A 19,158-nucleotide genomic window follows, 5' to 3' on the forward strand; every position below is an offset into this window, starting at 1 on the left:
TGTATCAGACTCGCAGACCTCCAGTTATGCACAAAGTGTAAGTCATTTATGCAAATGAGGTTCATAACACACAACCTATTTTAATATGAGAGGTAATGCACGGCATATGTAAGTGTGTGTGTGTGTGTGTGTGTGTGTGTGTGTATATACGTTTCCCCTAGAATGTTACCCACTTACGATGGCATATTGATTTCCGACTGGATATTTGGGAGGGATGCTGCAATACCTTTTCTCATTTTTAAGAGTAAAAAGTATTTTGAGGACGGGTATGAGTACCTGGTATTGGTGCATCCCTAATATTATTCTTTTGGCAGTTGAAACATTTTATTTTGGCGGGGGGTTCCATGGGAATGGCGGACGCCTGTAACATTGTAGGGAAACACTCTATATATGTATATATTTAAGTATGACAGATTTTCTCTTGAAAAAAGAAAGTGGTGCTTTCTTTCACGTATCAGAAGGTGTGACATCACTTCCTGTACTCTCAGGTGTTGAAGACACGGTTAGCCCTGAGGAAGACGGGTCAGTACTCGGGCATCTTGGATTGTGCCAAGCAGATCTGTCAGAAGGAGGGTGTGGCTGCTTTCTACAAGGGCTACGTCCCCAACATGCTGGGCATCATCCCCTACGCCGGCATCGACCTCGCCATCTACGAGGTGTGTGTGCCTCTTGTTGTTGTTCAACTTTGTTTAGAGAGACAGAGAATGAAGTCATCGTAACATTACAGCTGTGAATGTAGCAGGGCAGCAGCACTAGCCACAAGCTAACTTCCTGTCTTGTTGCCAGCTGATAATGAAAGTGAAGAAGTTAGCCCTGAAGTTCGCAACACTTAAGGTGGGCTGACCTTTAAGGTGGACCAGCACTATTCTCCACTAAGTGACAAGCTGCTCCTCTGAGTCTCTGAGCTCTTTTATCTTTAATATGTATTTTAACTGTAAAATGAATTATTAATACCTCTACTCTGCTCTGTTTGTATCAGGAAAACACAAAGTTGAATGTAGTTGTTGTTAGAACTGTAATAGTAATATTAAGTCCTCATAGCAGGATGCTAATGGTAATAAAGTAGCAGTGATAATAATAGAAATATGACTAATGGTAGTAGCAGTAGGTTCGGAGCAGCTGCACCTGGGAGGACAGAAAGCACAAAGACTCCTGGGAGGAAGTTAGTTAGTTACAACAGTAATGGATTACTTCTCTCCTCCGTCAGACTCTGAAGAACGCCTGGCTGCAGCGCTACGCCACAGACAGTGCTGATCCAGGTGTGTTCGTGCTCCTGGCTTGTTGCACCACCTCCAGCACATGTGGCCAGCTGGCCAGCTACCCCCTAGCCCTGGTCAGGACTCGCATGCAGGCACAAGGTCAGTCACTGTACAGCTGCTGTCTCTGAGAAGGATGTGGAGACTATGAGTCAGTTTATTAGAATGACTGGACTTCATGCAGGAACAGTTTTATACTCTTGTTCCCATTCAGAAAACCCTCGTTTCAACCGGATGACTGCAACTTTTCTGTTCATTTGATTTGATCTTAACCATAAACTGCATGTAGGGTTCTCAAAAAAATCCATCCTCAGAAAATAATCAATCCTAAAAATTTGTATTGGATTATATAGAATTACTTGCAAAAGTATCGATACTTTACTGCCAACAGTGCAGACAGTCTGCAGACAGACAGCTACAGCTCCGTCTGTCTCTAGCAGCGCTGCAGACAGACCGCTACACAGACTGCTCCACTCTAGGATGGATATACAGTCTGAGACTTCAGAACACAAAATGAGACTTTATTATCTTTAAACCTACAAACATCATATACCCATAATTCATGGAATAATTCAAACGGAATCACAAAATGATTGTCTTTCAGCGTTGACTATGTACATTTTATTCTGAAATAAGGTCCAATGGGGGACACAGGAAGGGGCGGGACTTAGCCATGTTAAAGGATGTGTGATTATTTTCTCTGTTTTCCTCAGCTACCCTGGAAGGGGCCCCTCAAATGAACATGACGGCCCTCTTCAGACACATCGTCAGAACTGAGGGACCCATGGGACTCTACCGAGGCCTGACACCCAACTTCATGAAGGTCATTCCATCTGTCAGCATCAGCTACGTGGTCTACGAGTACCTCAAGATCACGCTGGGGGTCCAGTCAAAGTGAGGAGGGAGCTGACCATTTACTGTGTTGGCTCTAATGTCGTGTTCACACCAAACGTCATGCAAATGTTTGCCTCACATTACTCGTGCGAGTTTGACTGTGGGATCATTTTTATTTATTCACGTCACTCTACATGCACAAGAGAGGAGGTGGAGCTTCCCTCCACGTAGACCCCACCCAGGTCTCCTCCATCACGGCTGAAACCACCCCTATTGCTGCTTTGTACATGTTGAAGTCCCAGATCCACCAGGAAACCAAACACCGTCCTGTCTGAGTTCATGACATCATCCAGAGGTGCTTGGTGGATTTCACCAAGCTGGATTCACTGGATCTAACAAGACCCACGTGGGCTGGTTTACCACAGCTGGAGGAACCCAGAATCAACTATTTAGCTGTGATTTAATATCAATAACCAGATGAAAAGGATGCTGAAATAACTCCATAATGATGGTGATCAGTAAAAAGTGTGAAGTCATGCTTTGTTAGGTCTGTCTGCAAGACAGATACAATACTTGTTTCCTGATGTCTTGACGTCAGTGATGACGCAGAATCTCAACGCTGTTCGGCTTTCGCGACAATGTCATGCAAATTTCTAAATTTGAGTTGAAATATTTCAACTCACGCAAATGTCGCACATTTTTGTGTATTCCTCTCATTCACAACTTTGCTTCTACTTTGTATGCAATCACGCCGTGCGAATAATAAGGTTTGTGTTTGGTGTGAACACAGCATAAGAAACACCCAACACTCAACATAGTGAAATCGGTTCCAACATTTCAGGGTTTAAAGGATAAATGTGAGATGATATGAATGAAGAGTAGTGAGAAGTTGAAAATGATTAATGAAGATGGAAGAAAGCTTGACCTATGTCATTTGTGTTACTAAATATGTTAATCCAGTTAATCTTGGATTAAGAAACAGCAGCGGTCCTGCTGGTCTTTGTCTTTAAGGGCTTTGCTACGGCAGATCACAAACTCTCTGAAACTACTTCACTTTCTGTATTCAATATCATTTTGCCTTTTGTGCTCCATCTCTTGCTCTAGTTCCTCAAAAAACCACAACATCGCTGCTTGGTGACTGATATACAGCAGACAGCTGTAACTAGGCTCAAGTCATTATGTGCACAAATGATTAAATCGAGGCTGTGGCTGTTTGGGATTTTATTTCTCCGTGACATGAAAATACAGCAATTACAGGATAATGGATCATTGCATTTCCTTTGTGTTTCTCTTCTTCTTTAGTTAATTGAAAGACATTGGAGTGAATTGTGACCACAAGAAGGAAACAACAAAGATGTTTCCAGATGATGTGATTCAACTTGAGACAGTATTGTTGACTGTCAACGGTCACAGGAAAAATCTGATCCCTAAACCAACAGTTTGAGTTGTCAGGGTCCATCACAGTGATCAGTGCTTTGTGTTATCATTTCAGTCGTAACAGTACGACATTTCCTCCATTCCTCATGAGTTCCTCTTTCATCATAGCTTCACCTTTTAACATGGAGACGTTTACTGGTTTTACACAATGTCCTTCATTAGTCCTTTAAGTCCTGCGGCAGGAAGCCGAGCAGAGCAGCACTCCTGACTGACTCATGTCGATGAGCACCTTGTGTGCCTCTCTTTCCTAAATGCACTCAATATAGAAGGTGGAGTCTGTGGAACGTTGGATGCACTTTAAGGCACTCTGCTTTAACTCCAGTTTTATTATTATTATTATTTATGTATTTATTTTTACAAAAAAAGGTTTCATGACTGAATTTGTGATCTATTGGTTGTGGTGAATATATGATATTCAGGTGCCTTTTTCATTTTAGGGTAAACTGGTGGGGAGCGACTGGTTTGTTTTGGAGTGATTGAAGTAGCAATTCAAATGTATGGAACCCCAAAGTGCTCAATACTAAATTAAACATTTAACAATCATGTGAATAAATGGTGTAAAATGTTTAAGTGAACCAACATTTTGTGAAATACTTGAAGAAATTATTAAAACGCAACATATTATTATGAAATGTTTTGTAATGTTTTATTTGTTGGATATCATTTTTATTGAATTATAGACATAGGAAAATGCCCTTTTTCAAAAGTTTTTATTTTACTGTGTCTGTAACTGTACCCTCACTGATACCATATATGCATTCATTAGTAAGAGATATTTTTTCTGTAAGCTTTTCTTTAAACCTAATTATAATCAAAACCATTCAAACCAATATGAATTAAATACAGTTACCTTTGAAATAAATGAGGCACCAAATATATGTAAATATAAATACACATTTGGAAGGCTGTGGCTCAGAGGTCAAGCAAGTTGTCCTCCAATCAAAAGATCTGAGACATTGAGGTGATCGCGTGCATACAGCCTGTGATTAACCTATATGCAGCCCGTATGCAGCCTATATGCAGCCCGTATGCAGCCTATATGCAGCCTGTATGTAGTCCGTATGTAGCCTGTATGTAGTCCGTATGTAGCCCGTATGTAGTCTGTATGTAGCCCGTATGTAGTCTGTATGTAGCCCGTATGTAGTCTGTATGTAGCCCGTATGTAGCCCGTATGTAGTCTGTATGTAGCCCGTATGTAGCCTGTATGTAGCCGGTATGTAAGCTGTATGCAGCCTGTATGTAGCCCGTATGTAGTCTGTATGTAGCCCGTATGTAGCCCGTATGAAGTCTGTATGTAGCCCGTATGTAGTCTGTATGTAGCCCGTATGTAGCCCGTATGTAGCCGGTATGTAAGCTGTATGTAGCCTATATGTAGCCTGTATGTAGCCGGTATGTAAGCTGTATGCAGCCTGTATGTAGCCTGTATGTAGTCTGTATGTAGCCCGTATGTAGCCCGTATGTAGTCTGTATGTAGCCGGTATGTAAGCTGTATGCAGCCTGTATGTAGCCCGTATGTAGTCTGTATGTAGCCCGTATGTAGCCCGTATGTAGCCCGTATGTAGTCTGTATGTAGCCCGTATGTAGTCTGTATGTAGCCCGTATGTAGCCCGTATGTAGCCGGTATGTAAGCTGTATGTAGCCTATATGTAGCCTGTATGTAGCCGGTATGTAAGCTGTATGCAGCCTGTATGTAGCCTGTATGTAGTCCGTATGTAGCCCGTATGTAGCCTGTATGTAGTCCGTATGTAGCCGGTATGTAAGCTGTATGCAGCCTGTATGTAGCCTGTATGTAGTCTGTATGTAGCCCGTATGTAGCCTGTATGTAGCCTGTATGTAAGCTGTATGTAGCCTGTATGTAGTCCGTATGTAGCCTGTATGTAGCCTGTATGTAGTCTGTATGTAGCCTGTATGTAGTCCGTATGTAGCCTGTATGTAGCCTGTATGTAAGCTGTATGTAGCCTGTATGTAGTCCGTATGTAGCCTGTATGTAGCCTGTATGTAAGCTGTATGTAGCCTGTATGTAGTCCGTATGTAGCCTGTATGTAGCCTGTATGTCAGCTGTATGTAGCCTGTATGTAGTCCGTATGTAGCCCGTATGTAGCCTGTATGTAGTCCGTATGTAGCCCGTATGTAGCCTGTATGTAGCCTGTATGTAGCCTGTATGTAGTCCGTATGTAGCCTGTATGTAGCCTGTATGTAGTCTGTATGTAGCCTGTATGTAGTCCGTATGTAGCCTGTATGTAGCCTGTATGTAAGCTGTATGTAGCCTGTATGTAGTCCGTATGTAGCCTGTATGTAGCCTGTATGTAAGCTGTATGTAGCCTGTATGTAGTCCGTATGTAGCCTGTATGTAGCCTGTATGTCAGCTGTATGTAGCCTGTATGTAGTCCGTATGTAGCCCGTATGTAGCCTGTATGTAGTCCGTATGTAGCCCGTATGTAGCCTGTATGTAGCCTGTATGTAGCCTGTATGTAGTCCGTATGTAGCCTGTATGTAGCCTGTATGTAGTCCGTATGTAGCCTGTATGTAGCCTCTCCCCTCAGTCTGTGAATGTTGAAAAAGTGCTTTTTGCTTTAGTAGAAAGTAGAGATATTTGTTTTAAAATGTAGGCAGGAAAAGTACAGTTGTCAGAAAAATAAGTAAAGTAGAGATACCTGATAATACAGGGGTGTGTGTGTGTGTGTGTGTGTGTGTGTGTGTGGAGCGTCACCAGAGACACAGAACAGACCAGCGGCCGGCTAGACCACAACAACACAGGTCTCACGACCGGTGCAGTCCGCTGGTGAGAGGTGCTGAGTCAGCAGATTTCCCTGCTTTTTGCTCCCTGGTCTCGGTCGCGTGGCTGCCTGGTCTCTGGTCTCGTGACCCCCTGGTGACGGACAGGAAGTCGTCTACACGTCGAGTTTCAGAAAGTTATTTCCAGCGTGTTTGACCGCCGTAAACCTGAAGCAGCATAAAGACGCCTTTCATACGAGAGCAGCAGAAGTCTCTCTCTCTCTCTCTCTCTCTCTCTCTCTCTCTCTCTCTCTCTCTCTCTCTCTCTCTCTCTCTCTCTCTCTCTCTCTCTGTGTGTGTGTGTGTGTGTGTGTGTGTGTGTGTGTGTGTGTGTGTGTGTGTGTGTGTGTGTGTGTGTGTGTGTGTGTGTGTGTATCTGCCTGTCTGCAGTCACGAGTTGTTCAGGACACACACTCAGTTCCTCCTAACGGCTCGTACATCCTGCTGGGACCAGGAACTCGGCTGTGTGTGTGTGTTCGGACGTCCGACTACCCGGAGACAGAATGCCGACCCTGGACCAGGTGAAGACCGGGTTGGAGGGTGCGGGACAGTCTCACGTTCTGCAGTTTTGGCCGGAGCTGTGTGAGGCGGAGAGAGAGCGTTTCCTCCAAGAGCTGTGTCAGCTGGATCTAAGGGGTCTGAAGGATCACTGTGAGGGGGCTGCGAGGGCGGCAGCCTACCCGTCTGCCAGTCTGGATCAGTACATAGAGCCGGTCCCCCCGGAGTCCGTCGGCAGCGCGAGGACCAGCGACAAAGCCTCTCTGGCGCTGTGGGAGGATGCAGGTGAATGTCTATTAGAGGGTTTACGGTAACCTGTGAGTAAAGTAACGGATGATGCAGGTTATTCAAGAACAGGTTACCCATCAGGCACTGCTCAACTCAACTACACTATTGTACTTACAGTTGAGGTACTTTTAAAGATTAAATAAAAATATATTTTACAAGTTAAATTGTGTTAAAGTGTAGAAGTGTTGAAGTGTCTGACCTAAACCCGTAAAGAGTTTCCCCCAACAGGGAGGTCAACATGAATCCCTGGATCACTTGTGGAATAACTTTATTCACCACCTTGTTTCTAACTAGTTACCTCTCGTTCTGCCCGCCCAGCTTCCGTACCTCAAACTTTATTTCCCCAGTCTCATCTCTAACCGACATTGACCCCTAGTGGTGAAACATTATCCAATCATCACATCCCCCTTTCTCTGGGTAAATACGGTAAAGGTAGAAACAACTATTTCTTCTTAAAACATATTATTGCCATACACACATTTTGTATAAATGCACATAGTGTGAGCTAATAACATAACTCCGTTTTTATATAACAAAAAGAACATCACACATTAACCTGAACATTTGTGACAACATAGTTGAGTCTTTGAGGCTCTGATGCTCTGTAGGTGAGTAGACCAGGTCAGGATCTGTAGATGAGTAGACCAGGTGAGGATCTGTAGGCTAGTAGACCAGGTGAGGATCTGTAGATGAGTAGACCAGGTGAGGATCTGTAGGCGAGGAGACCAGTAGAGGATCTGTAGAGGAGTAGACCAGGTGAGGATCTGTAGATGAGTAGACCAGGTGAGGATCTGTAGGTGAGTAGACCAGTAGAGGATCTGTAGAGGAGTAGACCAGGTGAGGATCTGTAGATGAGTAGACCAGGTGAGGATCTGTAGAGGAGTAGACCAGGTGAGGTGTGAAAAATCGGATGGTCTCTTAATCTGTTCCAGAGCTGTATATATGGGCCCATAAAGTTGGAATCATTTGCAAATGTCTTTTCTTTTATAGCGTGTATAAAGCAGCAACATGTTACAGGTTAAATGCCAGCTTGTAGAGTTCTGACCGTTTTTTTTTAACAGGGCTTTTACAGATCTCAGAGAGCAGAGTCGGAGTCCTGCTCTTGGCCGGCGGTCAGGGGACCCGTCTCGGAGTCCAGTATCCTAAAGGGATGTTCAACGTCGGGCTCCCAAGTGGAAAAACCTTGTATCAAATCCAGGCAGAGCGCATTCACAAAATCCAGGAGCTGGCGGACAGGAAGTCTGGCTCCACATGCACCATCCCATGGTGAGATCATCTTCACACAAAATACATTATATTCACACATACATGTTATTATGTTCTAATATTATTTACACTTTTTAAACATTTTAGGTTTAAAAAAAAAGAAAAAGGATTCAGCTCGTTAATGTTAGCTGCTCAATCAGACCTACCAGACAAAAAAATTACAACATTAAAGATGACATGGCAAAGAGCTGTCTGATTTCAAAGAGAGCTTTAGTAATTTATAGTGGTTTCCAGGTAATGATTAAAGTTACTGTGAGCACCTTTGAACAGGTTATGAAACAGGGTCTGTTTAATTCTGAAAACTCTATATGACTTAAAGTAAAGAAGACCATCAGCAAGAAGACTGGCTGTTTCTATGTCGGTATTCTTAATGTCTCTTAAATCATCGGATTCAGATGAAACAGACAAAATCATGCAGCCAGACCAGACCACCGCAGGCCCACCCACATGCTGCTGCAGTAAAAGTGGAAGTTTTCTCAAGGGACTCTGGTGCCGCTTTTGTCCACAGGGACTGCATAATTCAACAGAAAATAAATGTTCAAACAGTAAACATTTGAATCTTGTCTGTTCTGTGACAGGTACATCATGACCAGTGAGTTCACTCTGGCTCCCACTGAGAAGTTCTTCAAGGAGAACAACTACTTTGGTCTGGAGCCATCAAACATTGTGATGTTTGAGCAAAGGATGATCCCAGCTGTGACCTTTGATGGAAAGGTCATCCTGCAGGGGAAAGGGAAGATAGCCATGGCCCCAGGTAGGTGCACATCACTTCCTCCAGAGGATCTACACACAATGTCAATGTGTTCAGGATAGTTCCGCTTTCAAATCCTCTCCACTCTCTGTCAGATGGTAACGGTGGTCTGTACCAGGCGCTGGTGGACAACAAGGTGCTGGAGGACATGAAGAAGAGGGGAACGGAGTACCTGCATGTGTACTGTGTAGACAACATCCTGGTCAAAATGGCCGACCCTGTGTTTATTGGGTTCTGTGTGAGCAAAGGGGCTGACTGCGGAGCCAAGGTAGAGTTCTGTCACCCAGTAGGTGTTAAAGGGTCCATAGAGAGGCTAAGTCCCTCCCCTTCCTGTGTCCCCCATAGGACCTTACTCAGTCCGGTCGTCCACACTGAGAGACCATAATGTTTTGATCCGGTTTGAATTGTTCCCTGAACTCCACATGTGATGTTTGTCAGTTTAACAGATAATGTTTCAGGTCCAGAAAGTCTCAGAGTGTCGTAGGTTTGTTTAGTGTGAAACCACTCAGTGAACTACATCTCTGGTCTCAAACAACGTACGTCACCAACACGGCTGTTAGCTTGGCCTGCTAGCTAGCTAGCTTAGCTAGGTATGTCACCAACACGCTGTCAGCTTGGCCTGCTAGCTAGCTAGCTTACTTAGCTAGGTATGTCACCAACACGGCTGTCAGCTTGGCCTGCTAGCTAGCTAGCTAATTAAACTAGGTATGTCACCAACACAGCCATTAGCTTGGCCTGCTAGTTAGCTAGCTAACTTAGCTAGATACGTCACCAACACGGACATTAGCTACAAGTCATCTCATCACTATTCCTCAGCAGCACAACTCCTGTTAGCTGCAGGGCTCTCAAGTCTCACGCATTTCAACCTGTTCACACACTCACACGCCACATCTAGTATTTGTAATGCAGACAAATTACCGGGATAATTAAATAAAAATGTTCTCTTATTTTACGAAAACATTATTTTCTGAAAACATTTTATTCAAGAAATAAGCTATGCAGTTGCTAAATCCATCTTTATTTTAGATCGACAATGGTCAGTTTAAAAGATTTTCCAGAGCTTGCGGGAGGCGTGCCCCGTCTCTCAAAACTTGCCGTGACGCGAAGGCATTGCTCGGCTTCTTACATAGACAATGAATGGGAAGGGTGGAAATAACGTTGCCTGTGGACACGTACCTTCTGCCAAAATCTCACGCTTAACTAAGTTAAAAACTTGAGAGCCCTGTAGCTGGTTATGGTGAGAAGGCGGGACATTTCTGACAGACACGCTAAGAGGTTGACCAATCACAACAGACTGGGCCAGCTAACCAATCAGAGCAGACTGGGCTTTTTGGGAGGGAGGCGCATGTGTTTCAGAGAGGCCTAAGCTGCTGCAGTACAGCCTGATGGGAAACTAAGGTTGTATTTCAAGATTTCTGGGAGGATGGTGGAAGAAGTTAATTGAAAGCCCTTCATATCGGAGATTTCACATCAGCAACATCACTGTGCTTAGCCTGTTGCCACAGCAACCCTGGATAAGTGGCTGTCAATGGATGGAAAGATTTAAAGCCATCTTTTCAAATAATTGAAAAGACTTTTGACTTTAACAGTAAATTTCACAAGGTCCAAATGGAATCAAATCTGGGATCACATTGTGACTCGTCTCCGTCTTGGGTCAGGTGGTGGAGAAGGCGTACCCGACGGAGCCAGTGGGCGTGGTCTGCAGGGTGCGAGGCATCTCCCAGGTGGTGGAGTACAGTGAGATCCAAGTGGAGACGGCTGAGCTCCGAGGTCCTGGAGGGGAGCTGGTCTACAGCGCTGGAAACATCTGCAATCACTTCTTTACCAGGACGTTCTTGCAGGACGTCGCAGAGTAAGAGCCTTTACTGTCATGTGTCGGTAGGAAGTGAAATCAGACTCCAGACTAGTGGGTCAGAGGCAGTTCATGGACGTAAACATATGACATATTGACTTGAAAGGTTCAACGGGATACGTCCATATATCAGGGTCCTGTTTTTTCAAATCTGCATTAACTGATGTTTTAGCCACAGAGGGCTTTAGATTACCTTAAAGTGGCAGTCCCTAAGATTGGAGATGCGTTGCTTCTAGCGGCCTCTCTGGCGGTAGATGGAACTGCAGGCGAGCCTCTGGGACTCATCTCCCTCACCCAACAGTGTGACTGTCTCTCATCTGTGTGATGCCTTCAAATGCTCCACACTGAAAGGAGGTCCGTGCTTTCCCTCGTTGGCGGTCACTTTGCTTCTTAATGACTTTCCTTCTTCACTTCCATTAGTTTGTTGTCTTCTTTCTCTGCCTGTTGATCCTCCATTGTGAGTCAGCAGTAATGACCTGATCAAACACTTTAGACTAGAGGGAGCCTGACTCAGCAGTTGGAAGTTACTGATTTCTGATTACCAGTAAACACAGCATACTTCCGTGAGTAGATCCACCTGCAGACCAACCGCTGCTGACTGATGTAAAAAGATCAAACTCATATAGAGTTTAATGGGAATGTGGCCACAGACATGGAGATCCTATTTCTGGACAAAGCAGCAACAAGCACTTTCATTCGTGGTCACATGATCAACCACCATTGTTTTAACTCACTCTTTGATAGAGAGTAACTTAAAAGTTACGGACTGCCACTTTAACTCTGCCATGCTGACTTAATATAGGAGACATTCTGTATCTTTAATATTGTCAATATTATAGTTTGAGGGCCAAAAAAACAATGCATTTATCCTACTAACCTGACAGTGTGACAGAAACACACCAGTGAGACTCACCGGTCCATCGCCTCTTGTTTGAGGCATGTTTGCCAAAAGAGACCACAGTTTTTATAACTATAACTATAGTTTTAGAATTAAACTTGAACAACTGGCCAGACTGACATACATTTTGTGTATATTCATGGTCCCCAGCAGATGATTCGTAAAGATTTTGATGACGACCTAGCACCATCATCAGAACATTACCTCATAAATTACAAAATGAATGGCTAGATTCTGTGACACAACTTCGTAAATTCTTTGCCCCCAGAGGAAAACCCTATATATAATCTTCCTTTGCTTGTTTTTACTATTTTTTCATCTTAAAGGACATTTGAAGGCCAACTGAAACAACATGTTGCACTCAAGAAAGTACCTTTTGTGGACGCGTGTGGCAATCAGGTGAAACCCACCAAACCCAATGGAATAAAGATGGAGAAATTTGTTTTTGATGTCTTTCCATTCTCAAGGTATTGTTGATTATTCTCGTGTGTCTTCAGCTGGTCACATCTGTTGTTTTACTCTACATAATACAACAAGTCCTGTCTCTACAGCAAATAACAATATCAACTATCTGTCTTTGGAAGGAACTTTGTTGTGTTTGAGGTTGTGAGGGAGGATGAGTTTTCCCCACTGAAAAATGCCGATGGAGCTGCCACAGACAGTCCGACCACGGCCAGAAACGCTTTGTTGGCTCAACACTGCCGCTGGGCTGCTGCTGCAAGAGCCACGCTCTTAGATGAACGTGGGAATACACTTCCTACTACAGAAAGGTCAGAGGAACCTCCATTCTACACATTGTACCATGAATTACACATATGATGTTTGTTCATTTAAAAGGTCATTTTACACATCACTGAAGTCTCATGTTGTGATCTAACTGCTGAAGTATGAGAATGTTAATCCGTCCTAGTAAAGAGTTTCTTTCTTCAAGCTCGGGTCCTCTACCTGAGGCCTGGGAGTCTGAGGGTTCTTTAGTATCTCAGCTGTTTCCAGGACTGAGCTTTTCTGGACAGAGATCTGGGATGTTGTTCCTAGACTCTGCTGGAGCCACTGTCCCAGTTTGGGGGTAACAGCCACAAGTGCTCCGATTACCACTGATTAATTTACTCAGGTATTTTTTTAGCTTTTGAGCTTCTCACTGTTGTTGATTGTCCACCACCACGATGTCCGGTTGATTAGCTTTCACCAGTTTGTCAGTCTGGATCCGGAAGGCCACAGGATCTTAACTTGGTCATTCTCAACCACTTCAACTTTGGAGGTGTCTTACATTTTGACCTGGGCACTTCCAGCCCGTAAGACTCAGCACAGATGTTCCTGTACACTATGCAGCCACTTGGTTATGGTGTACATGTTGATGGTTCTGATCTTGTTCTTTCCATCCAGGTGACTCTTCAGGACTTGCCTTGCTCTGTGTAGGTATTTGGTTGTGGCTGACTTTCTTGCGGCCTCTTCCTGGTTCCCATTTGCTTGTGGTACAAGGTATTTGTAGTTGTCCTGGATGTTTGCTATGTTGCCTCCTGGTGATCCAACCCCTTCAGCAGTGTTCATCTTGCCTCTCTTGGATACCATCCAACCTCATATATCTCTCCTGAATGACATTCTAATGTTGCTGCTGTAGATCCTGGTGATGTGGATCAGTGAGTTGAAGTCACACTCATTCCTGGCAGACAGCTTGATGTCATTGACTTCAAAACCAATATCTTACCATAGCAGCTCTGTGTGATGATCTGGCTGAGGGGGTTCAGTCCAATGCAGAACAGCAGCTGGGACAGAGCATCTCCTTTGGCCTCTAGAGTTGTCTTCCACAGCCCCAATGAGCATTTAGTGTCCTGTCGATGTTGTACACTTCCAAACATTCCAGTATGTTTGTGGCATCGAGTCATAAGCTTTCTTGTAATCAATCCAGGTCTGGCAAAGGGTGGTCTGTCTGGGCTTACAGTCTTGAGTGACTGCTTTGTCAGCCAGTGCTGGTGTCTGGCTCCTTTGGTGTTAATACCAACTCCTTTATGGGCCCTGCTCATGTATTGATCCTTGTGCCGACTCATCTTGGCTGCCATGATGCCTGACAGGAGCGTCCATGCTGAACAGAGTCAGGTTATTGGCCGGTAGTTTGAAGGAATTTCTCCTTCTGGGGGTTCCTCATGATCAGGCTTAATCACTCTGGGTACGTGGGTCCCATCCACCAGCAGCTGGTTCATTTGTGCTGTCAGGCATTCATGGAGTGCAGTTTGTTTCTTGTGGATCATATCAGAGCCTGGTACTGGCCAGCTTTTCATACCTGACAACACCCTTTCTTGGATGTCTGCCATTGCAATGGTTACATCGGCTTGTTGGTCCCAGTTATGTTAGCAGTAGGGATAGTATGTACTACTGCATTCACATCTAGCAGACTTTCATATGGTACTTTGTCACTTAGTCTTGGTGATCAGCCATGGAGGTTCCAGGTATCCAGCTTGCATATGATCTTCAATCTCAGGCCAGCTGCCCTTGTGTTAAGGCTATCTTCTCTTATTGAAGCTTGGAATCCCCCCCCCCCCCCCCCCCCCCCCTCGCTCTCACCAGAGTCCTTGCTCCCCCTTGCAGTAGCATCGTTGTTGTACCTCGTCAATCTCTAGTTGTGATAGCAGTTTACGATGGCAGACCCGTATTGGTTTTTCTCATGCCCGAGGTTGGCAGATATAATTAAAGGTGTTGCCTATCGGCCCACACTGGGTTGCCGAGCCCTAACCGGGGACTACCTCTTTACCTTGACAGTCAAGTTAGCTGTAATGGAGTGCTGCAGAAATGAGTCCTTAAACCCAGACATGAGTCAGCATTTCTACACTTCCTGCTCCCTCTTCTCAATGGGTCAATTGGTTTTTTAGATGTCTTTTTGTTTAGGTGGCTGATATAAGGTTTGGTTTTAACACAAGCTTAAGAGATTTTTTGTTCTATGATGTAAAGTATGTCAGTTAATACATCTCTGGTGAATTTTGAAGCTTTTACATGTCTTAAAAATGGCAATTGCTTACAAGTGGTTCAATGAGATGCCTAAACATCATCACTAGAACACTCCGCCTTTAGCTTAGTGCTGCTGACATGAACAAATTCCCTCTAAGGAAAGCAGAAATGATAACAGCAACCAATAACTATTTCAATCTGCATATGGGCTTGTAAGTATTGTATAATTTACAAATCTGAATCCATCCTTGAAATATAAAATGTGTTTTTTCTCCCATAGTGTATCAGAAGGGGACAATCCTCCAGCACAATGTGAGATTTCACCGCTGGTCTCATACTTCGGAGAGGTGAGGACATGATTCCTGTGAGAACATTGAGTTTCATTCAAGAGTGTCTCTGTGTCCAACTAAGCAGCATAGTTAGGTCGAGCCAACTAAACTACATAGTTAGGTTGAGGCGACTAAACTACATAGTTAGGTTGAGGCGACTAAACTACATAGTTAGGTTGAGACGACTAAACTGCATAGTTAGATTTAGACGACTAAACTACATAGTTAGGTTGAGACAACTAAACTATATAATTAGGTGTGGCGACTAAACCACATTGTTAGGTTGAGACGACTAAACTATATAGTTAGGTAGAGACGAATAAACTATATAGTTAGGTAGAGACGAATAAACCACATAGTTAGGTTGAGACAACTAAACTATATATTTAGGCTGTGACGACTTAACTACATAGTTAGGTTGAGACAACTAAACTACATAGTTAGGTTGAGACAACAAAACTATATATGTAAATTAATTAAAAAACATGGTTTGGATTAAAATGTCTTTAAATGAAATAAAACATAAACACAACTAAGTTACTTGGTTCTATCGGGACACTAACCACTGTGAGTCCTGTGATTTCTGACCCGTCCACCAAACAAATTTGTGATGTAATCCGCAACAAAATACGTTTCCCTCGAGATGTAATTCACAATGTAGTTTAGTTGTGTGGGAAGGTATTTTTTAGGAGAGCAGGTTGGTTCAACTGGTGAAACACATTGAGTAGTTACATGTTGATCCAATCTTCTCAGCTTGCATTTCAAATGAAGTGTGGAAAATGAATCCACTTCTGTCATCTTCAGTGTTTCATCTAAATACAGTGGTGTACTTGAACCTTTGTCTCACTTGGACCAGGGTCTGGAGCCGCTGCTGAAAGGAAGGACACTGTCGACTCCTCTCATTCTGGATGAGAAAAAGGCCAGAGAGCTGCAGACTCAGAAACATTCCTCTGAGTAAAAGACTGGAGGACGGGACAGGGACGTGTTGGTTCAGTTTCAACTGTTAAAACACACTAATGAACTGTACGTGAAGATTATCATTTCAAAATAGCATGTGATTCTCTCTTTGTTGAGGAAGAGCTGCACGTGTTGTGATTTTAAAACAAATCAGACAAATAAGGGACCAGCAATGTGTTTTTGGAATTAATGATTTGTTTTACATGTAACCACAAATATAATCAAAATATCTCCACCTGTGTCCTCTCCCATTCTTTATTCTACTCGACTATCTTTAACTATAAAGATCCAAGAGCATAATTATTCAAATATTTTAAGATATATTTTAAGCAAGGGAAGACAGGTTTATTTATTCACAATTTAGTAACAAGGCTATATATATATATATACTGTATATAAAAGAGAGAGAGACTAGGGGAATTCGACTTGATGTAGCCGCCTGCAGCGCGCTACCTAACGTGATGTATTGTGGGTTGAAGCGATGCATGATGGCTAGAATTGTGTCCGACTCAAGGTACGTGTCCACAGGGGCGATTTTAAACGCGTGTGGACGCGCAATACTTGGTGGACTGCCACTAGAGGATGATTGACAGGCGCTCTCCTTTAAACAACACATTTTTGCGAGCGTTCGCGAGCGTTCCCGAGGCGGCGAGTCGAGCCAGGCGCCTCTGATTAGCATAAAGTAGATTCGACTTCAACTTTAGGCAAATGAGAAGCGGCCAACTCGCGCGCCGTCTCTCGACATTCGCCGCGACGCTACCAGAATGCATTGCACAGCTTTTCCCATAGACAATGAATGGGACGCGGGGAAACACCGCTGCCTGTGGACACGCACCTTCAAGGTGCGTGTCCACAGGGGCGATTTTAAACGCGTGTGGACGCGCCGCTTCCCAGTATTGCACGCTTGGTGGACTGCCACTAGAGGATGATTGACAGGCGCTCTCCTTTAAACAACACATTTTTGCGAGCGTTCGCGAGCGTTCCCGAGGCGGCGAGTCGAGCCCGGCGCCTCTGATTAGCATAAAGTAGATTCGACTTCAACTTTAGGCAAATGAGGAGCGGCCAACTCGCGCGCCGTCTCTCGACATTCGCCGCGACGCTACCAGGATGCATTGCACAGCTTTTCCCATAGACAATGAATGGGACGCGGGGAAACACCGCTGCCTGTGGACACGCACCTTTAGAAACTTGTTCCCGCGATGTTTTTGGTCACGTGATATGGTCGTGACCCTGTGAAGTCTTTGCAGTCGGCTGCTAAAGGTGCGTGTCCACAGGGGCGATTTTAAACGCGTCCCGTTCATCGTCTATGTGAAAAGCCGTGCAATGCATTCTGGTAGCGTCGCGGCGAATGTCGAGAGGCGGCGCGCGAGTTGGCCGCTCCTCATTTGCCTAAAGTTGAAGTCGAATCTACTTTATGCTAATCAGAGGCACCGGGCTCGACTCGCCGCCTCGGGAACGCTCGCGAACGCTCGCAAAAAAATTTTGTTTAAAGGAGAGCGCCTGTCAATCATCCTCTAGTGGCAGCCCACCAAGCGTGCAATACTGGGAAGCGGCGCGTCCACTCGCGTTTAAAATCGCCCCTGTGGACACGCACCTTAAGTCGGACACAATTCTAGCCATCATGCATCGCTTCAACCCACAATACATCACGTTAGGTAGCGCGCTGCAGGCGGCTACATCAAGTCGAATTCGCCTATTTATGTGAAAAGCGTGCAATGCATTCTGGTAGTGTCACGGCGAATGTCGAGAGACGGCGCGCGAGTTGGCCGCTCCTCATTTGCATAAAGTTGAAGTCGAATCTACTTTATGCTAATCAGAGGCACCGGGCTCGACTCGCCGCCTCGGGAACGCTCGCGAACGCTCGCAAAAAAATTTTGTTTAAAGGAGAGCGCCTGTCAATCATCCTCTAGTGGCAGTCCACCAAGCGTGCAATACTGGGAAGCGGCGCGTCCACTCGCGTTTAAAATCGCCCCTGTGGACACGCACCTTAAGTCGGACACAATTCTAGCCATCATGCATCGCTTCAACCCACAATACATCACGTTAGGTAGCGCGCTGCAGGCGGCTACATCAAGTCGAATTCGCCTATTTATGTGAAAAGCGTGCAATGCATTCTGGTAGCGTCGCGGCGAATGTCGAGAGACGGCGCGCGAGTTGGCCGCTCCTCATTTGCATAAAGTTGAAGTCGAATCTACTTTATGCTAATCAGAGGCGCCGGGCTCGACTCGCCGCCTCGGGAACGCTCGCGAAAATCTTCTAAACTGAATGTTGTCGATCTAAAATAAAGACGGATTCAGCAACTGCATAGCTTATTTCTCGCTTAAAATGTTTTCAGAAACACCTTTCGGTGAACTATTTTCGTAGAATAAGAGAAAGTTTCCAAACGAGCCGCCATGTTGGTCTGCGTGAACTCCGCAGCAGACAGGACAGCTGTGAAAGCGATCGTCCAATCAGGTGCGGCCATGAAGTGTACGCGTGATTGTATGAAGGAGAGCGCCTGTCAATCATCCTCTAGTGGCAGCCCACCAAGCGTGCAATACTGGGAAGCGGCGCGTCCACACGCGTTTAAAATCGCCCCTGTGGACACGCACCTTTAGAGCCGCTTCTTGCAGCGCTTGGCAGCGCGGTCTACGACGGCTGCAACCGGTTTGTCCACACCTCCGCCACGCGGAATGGTTCTCATTGGTTAAAAGTTCAATGACGTGTGTTCAGGTCCGCACTCGGCGGCCACCTTGTGGTGAAATGATGCTTTTTATTTTGGTCGCTTTGATCTCATGGCTTGATTTAAAGTTCTATGCATTGTGTTGTGAGGTCTGGTTACAAACATAGACTGATAATACAAATATACTGGGAAAAAAAGGCCTTCCAGATGTTGCCTTGCGTGTGTGTGTGTGTGTGTGTTTGTATGTATTTATGTATACTGTATGTATGTGTGTGTGTGTGTGTGTGTGTGTGTGTGTGTGTGTGTGTGTGTGTGTGTGTGTGTGTGTATATATATATATATATATGTATGTATAAAAAATAACATATCTCTTTGGTTTGCTGCCGTGTTCTATCGCTTGAGCACTATAGTCACG

At 44.7% G+C, this 19,158-nt stretch overlaps 2 protein-coding genes across 5 annotated transcripts in view; both read left to right on the forward strand.

The window, feature by feature from the left end:
• The window catches only part of slc25a25b (solute carrier family 25 member 25b), a 51,706-nt gene that overhangs the window by 17,843 nt on the left and 14,705 nt on the right, over positions 1-19,158 (forward strand). For 3 of the 4 annotated variants that reach the window (XM_084035975.1, XM_084035976.1, XM_084035977.1), the window contains 3 exons: positions 489-656; positions 1,208-1,358; positions 1,970-2,738. In XM_084035975.1, the coding sequence (XP_083892101.1) occupies positions 489-656; positions 1,208-1,358; positions 1,970-2,154 (504 nt within the window). In that variant the 3' untranslated portion in view covers positions 2,155-2,738. Of the gene's footprint in view, positions 1-488; positions 657-1,207; positions 1,359-1,969; positions 2,739-19,158 lie in introns of those variants that run through there. The other variant, XR_014598963.1, reaches the window with a different exon arrangement.
• uap1l1 (UDP-N-acetylglucosamine pyrophosphorylase 1 like 1) lies at positions 6,676-16,189 on the forward strand. The gene is made up of 9 exons (XM_084035984.1): positions 6,676-7,085; positions 8,150-8,354; positions 8,933-9,108; positions 9,201-9,373; positions 10,764-10,957; positions 12,182-12,322; positions 12,440-12,625; positions 15,076-15,142; positions 15,981-16,189. Exons 1-9 carry the CDS (start codon positions 6,806-6,808, stop codon positions 16,080-16,082), a joined length of 1,524 nt encoding a protein of 507 aa, XP_083892110.1. The 5' UTR covers positions 6,676-6,805; the 3' UTR covers positions 16,083-16,189.

This window comes from Eutrigla gurnardus (assembly GCF_963514095.1).
Source record: "Eutrigla gurnardus genome assembly, chromosome: 19".
Lineage (NCBI taxonomy): Eukaryota > Metazoa > Chordata > Actinopteri > Perciformes > Triglidae > Eutrigla > Eutrigla gurnardus.